Below are 5,000 nucleotides of genomic sequence, written 5' to 3'. Positions count from 1 at the left end.
GCGCCCATTCGTACGTATCGAGCTCAGTGAGGAGGACGTTGTTGTTGGTGATGATTGGTACAAGGTCTTCATGGATAATGTACTTAAACGTTAGACGGACCTTCATATCTTCCTCCTGAGGCACCACCTACACGGAGAAAACCCCAAACAATTACACACTGGCGACCATTTGCGGAGCAGGGTATGTATACAGGATTGGGTGGAGTGTGTTTACAGGGTGGGGTGGAGTGTGTTTACAGGGTGGGGTGGAGTGTGTATACTGGGTGGGGTGGAGTGTGTATACTGGGTGGGGTGGAATGTGTATACTGGCTGGGGTGGAGTGTGTATACTGGGTGGGGTGGAGTGTGTATACTGGGTGGGGTGGAGTGTGTATACTGGGTTGGTGGAGTGTGTATACTGGGTGGGGTGGAGTGTGTATACAGGGTTGGGTGGAGTATATATACAGAGATGGGTGTTGTAGATATACAGGGCTGGGTGGTGTATATATACAGGGTTGTGTGGAGTGTGTGTATACAGGGTTGGGTGGAGTTTGTATATACAGGGCTGGCTGGTATATATATATACAGAGTTGGGTGGTGTATATATACATTTTTGTGTGGAGTGTGTATACAGGGTTGGTGGAATGTGTATACAGGGTTGGGTGGAGTATATATACAGAGATGGGTGTTGTAGATATACAGGGCTGGGTGGTGTATATATACAGGGTTGTGTGGAGTGTGTGTATACAGGGTTGGGTGGAGTATATATACAGGGCGGGGTGGTGTATATATGCAGAGTTGGGTGGTGTATATATACAGGGCTGGGTGGTATATATATACAGAGTGGGGTGGTGTATATATACAGGGATGGGTGGTGTATATATACAGGTTTGGGTGGAGTGTGTATACAAGGTTGGGTGGAGTATATATACAGGGCGGGGTGGTGTATATATGCAGAGTTGGGTGGTCTATATATACAGGGCTGGGTGGTGCATGTATACAGGGCTGGGTGGTGTATATGCACAGGTTTGGGTGGAGTGTGCTACATATGTGTCTCTGTCCTGTTTCTCTCACCAGCACTACGATGCTCTCGTGCAGGGGGCCGCTGGTGGTCAGTGACTCTTTCTGCTCCTTGACGGAGTACTCCCACAAAAGCCCGTCCTCAATGAAGCTCGTGGAGTTCAATGCCTCCTTCTGGCCACTGAGCACGAAGCTGCCAGTCACCTGGTTTTTAACCGCTGTGGAGCAGAGACAGGAACACGGCACACATATCTGTAACCAACCACTACACGGATAAACCAACCAATACACAGATAAACAAACCACTACACGGATAAACCAACCAATACACAGATAAACAAACCACTGCATGGATAAACCAACCAATACACAGATAAACAAACCACTGCATGGATAAACCAACCAATGCACAGATAAACCAACCACCACAAGAAGAAACCAACCACTACACGGATAAACCAACCAATACACGGATAAACCAACCACTGCATGGATAAACCAACCAATACACAGATAAACAAACCACTGCATGGATAAACCAACCAATGCACAGATAAACCAACCACCACAAGAAGAAACCAACCACTACACGGATAAACCAACCAATACACGGATAAACCAACCACTGCATGGATAAACCAACCAATACACAGATAAACCAACCACCACAAGAATAAACCAACCAATACACAGATAAACAAACCACTGCATGGATAAACCAATCACTGCATGGATAAACCAACCAATACACAGATAGACAAACCACTGCATGGATAAACCAACCACTACACGGATAAACCAACCAATACACGGATAAACCAACCAATACACAGATAAACCAACCACCACAAGAATAAACCAACCACTACACGGATAAACCAACCAATACACGGATAAACCAACCAATACACGGATAAACCAATCACTACATGGATAAACAAACCACTACACAGATAAACAAACTACTGCATGGATAAACCAACCACTGCATGGATAAACCAACCACTACACGAATAAACCAACCACAATACAGATAAACCAACCACTGCATGGATAAACAAACCACTACACAGATAAACAAGCTACTACACGGATAAACAAACCACTGCATGGATAAACAAACCACTGTTCAGATACATACCCTCTGCACACACAGTCATTACATTAAGGGCAGATCTGTACAAATGGAGTCTAGTTAGCTGTGGAACTCATTGGCCCCATGATGAAACGTGTTGGTGACACCGGAAAACCACATCACACAGGAACACAGATTCACACAAGAACACAGAGTAACACAGGAACACAGAGTAACACAGGAACACAGACACACAGGAACACAGAGTCACACAGGAACACAGAGACACACAGGAACAGAGAGACACACAGGAACAGAGTCACACAGGAACACAGAGACACACAGGAAGAGTCACACAGGAACACAGAGACACATGGGAATAGAGAAACACACAGGAACACAGAGACACACAGGAACAGAGACACACAGGGGAAGAGTCACACAGGAACAGAGAGACACACAGGAACAGAGACACACAGGAACACAGAGTCACACAGGGACACAGAGACACACAGGAAGAGTCACACAGGAACACAGAGTAACACAGGAAGAGTAACACAGGAACACAGAGTAACACAGGAACACAGAGACACACAGGAACAGAGAGACACACAGGAAGAGTCACACAGGAACAGAGAGACACACAGGAACACAGAGACACACAGGAAGAGTCACACAGGAACACAGAGTAACACAGGAACACAGACACACAGGAACACAGAGTCACACAGGAAGAAACACACAGGAACACAGAGACACACAGGAACACAGAGACACACAGGAACAGAGAGACACAGGGACACACAGGAATACAGAGTCACACAGGAACACAGAGTCACACAGGAAGAGTAATACAGGAACACAGACACACAGGAACACAGACACACAGGAACACAGAGTCACACAGGAACACAGAGACACACAGGAACACAGAGTACCACAGGAACACAGAGACATACAGGAACACAGAGTCACACAGGAACACAGAGACACACAGGAACACAGAGTCACACAGGAACAGAGACACACAGGAACACAGAGTACCACAGGAACACAGAGACATACAGGAACACAGAGACACACAGGAACACAGAGTCACACAGGAACACAGAGACACACAGGAACACAGAGTACCACAGGAACACAGAGACATACAGGAACACAGAGTCACACAGGAACACAGAGACATACAGGAACACAGAGTCACACAGGAACACAGAGTACCACAGGAACACAGAGACATACAGGAACACAGAGTCACACAGGAACACAGAGACACACAGGAACACAGAGTCACACAGGAACAGAGACACACAGGAACACAGAGTACCACAGGAACACAGAGACATACAGGAACACAGAGACACACAGGAACACAGAGTCACACAGGAACACAGAGACACACAGGAACACAGAGTCACACAGGAACAGAGACACACAGGAACACAGAGTACCACAGGAACACAGAGACATACAGGAACACAGAGTCACACAGGAACACAGGACTCACCGATGATGTGTGGGGACGTCTCAACCTCTTCGATCACAATATGTCTCGCTCCAGCTGGAATATCAAACATCTTTAACAATCCTACCCAGGGAACAAAGGACAGAGAAAGATGGAAAGAAATGGAAAGGGAGAGAGAGAACATTAAAATGTGTTAGTGTTACACACCCACATTCCCACCTACAGACACACACCTACCTATAGACAGACAGACACACACACAAACACAGACAGACACAAACACAGACACACAAACACAGACAGACACAAACACACAGACAGACACACAGACAGACACACACACACAGACAGACACACACACACAGACAGACCCAAACACAGACAGACCCAAACACAGACAGACACACAGACAGACACACAGACAGACACACAGACAGACAGACCCAAACACAGACAGACAGACACACACACAGACAGACCCAAACACAGACAGACACACAGACAGACAGACCCAAACACGGACACACACACAGACAGACAGACCCAAACACAGACAGACAGACACACACACAGACAGACCCAAACACAGACACACACACAGACAGACCCAAACACGGACACACACACAGACAGACAGACCCAAACACAGACAGACAGACACACACACAGACAGACCCAAACACAGACAGACACACAGACAGACACACAGACAGACAGACACACGCACAGACAGACCCAAACACAGACACACAGGAACACAGACAGACAGACACACACACAGAGACACACACAGAGACACACACAGAGACACACACAAACACAGACAGACACAAACACAGACAGACAAACACACACAGACACGCACACAGACAGACAGACACACGCACAGACAGACCCAAACACAGACACACAGGAACACAGACAGACACACACACACACAGAGACACACAAACACAGACAGACACAAACACAGACAGACAGACACACACACAGACAGACACACACACAGACAGACACACACAGACAGACACAAACACTGACAGACACACACACAGACAGACAGACAAACACAGACAGACCCAAACACAGACAGACAGACACACACACAGACAGACCCAAACACAGACAGACAGACACACACACAGACAGACCCAAACACAGACAGACAGACAGACACACAGACAGACCCAAACACACACACAGACAGACAGACACAAACACAGACAGACATAAACACAGACAGACAGACCCAAACATAGACAGACAGACACACACAAGCACACACAGACAGACACAAACACAGACAGACAGACCCAAACACAGACAGACACACACAAGCACACACACACAGACAGACACACACACAGACAGACAGACACATGCACACAGACCCAAACACAGACAGACAGACACACACACAGACAGACACACACACAGACAGACACAAACACAGACAGAC

At 47.1% G+C, this 5,000-nt stretch overlaps 1 protein-coding gene across 2 annotated transcripts in view; it reads right to left on the bottom strand.

Annotated features, from left to right (window-relative positions):
- Positions 1-5,000, bottom strand: part of LOC113568469 (A disintegrin and metalloproteinase with thrombospondin motifs 14) — a 52,436-nt gene that overhangs the window by 11,282 nt on the left and 36,154 nt on the right. For both annotated transcript variants that reach the window (XM_035533805.1, XM_035533806.1), the window contains exons 15-17: positions 3,584-3,664; positions 1,053-1,216; positions 1-127 (exon numbers count right to left, since the gene is read on the bottom strand). The exon at positions 1-127 is cut by the window's left edge and continues 39 nt beyond it. In XM_035533805.1, coding sequence (XP_035389698.1) covers positions 1-127; positions 1,053-1,216; positions 3,584-3,664 — 372 coding nt within the window. The remainder of the gene's footprint in view (positions 128-1,052; positions 1,217-3,583; positions 3,665-5,000) is intronic.

Source organism: Electrophorus electricus, chromosome 14 (genome assembly GCF_013358815.1).
Source record: "Electrophorus electricus isolate fEleEle1 chromosome 14, fEleEle1.pri, whole genome shotgun sequence".
Lineage (NCBI taxonomy): Eukaryota > Metazoa > Chordata > Actinopteri > Gymnotiformes > Gymnotidae > Electrophorus > Electrophorus electricus.
Note: the sequence above shows the minus strand (reverse complement) of the source record. Positions and strands in the feature narration are given on the sequence as shown.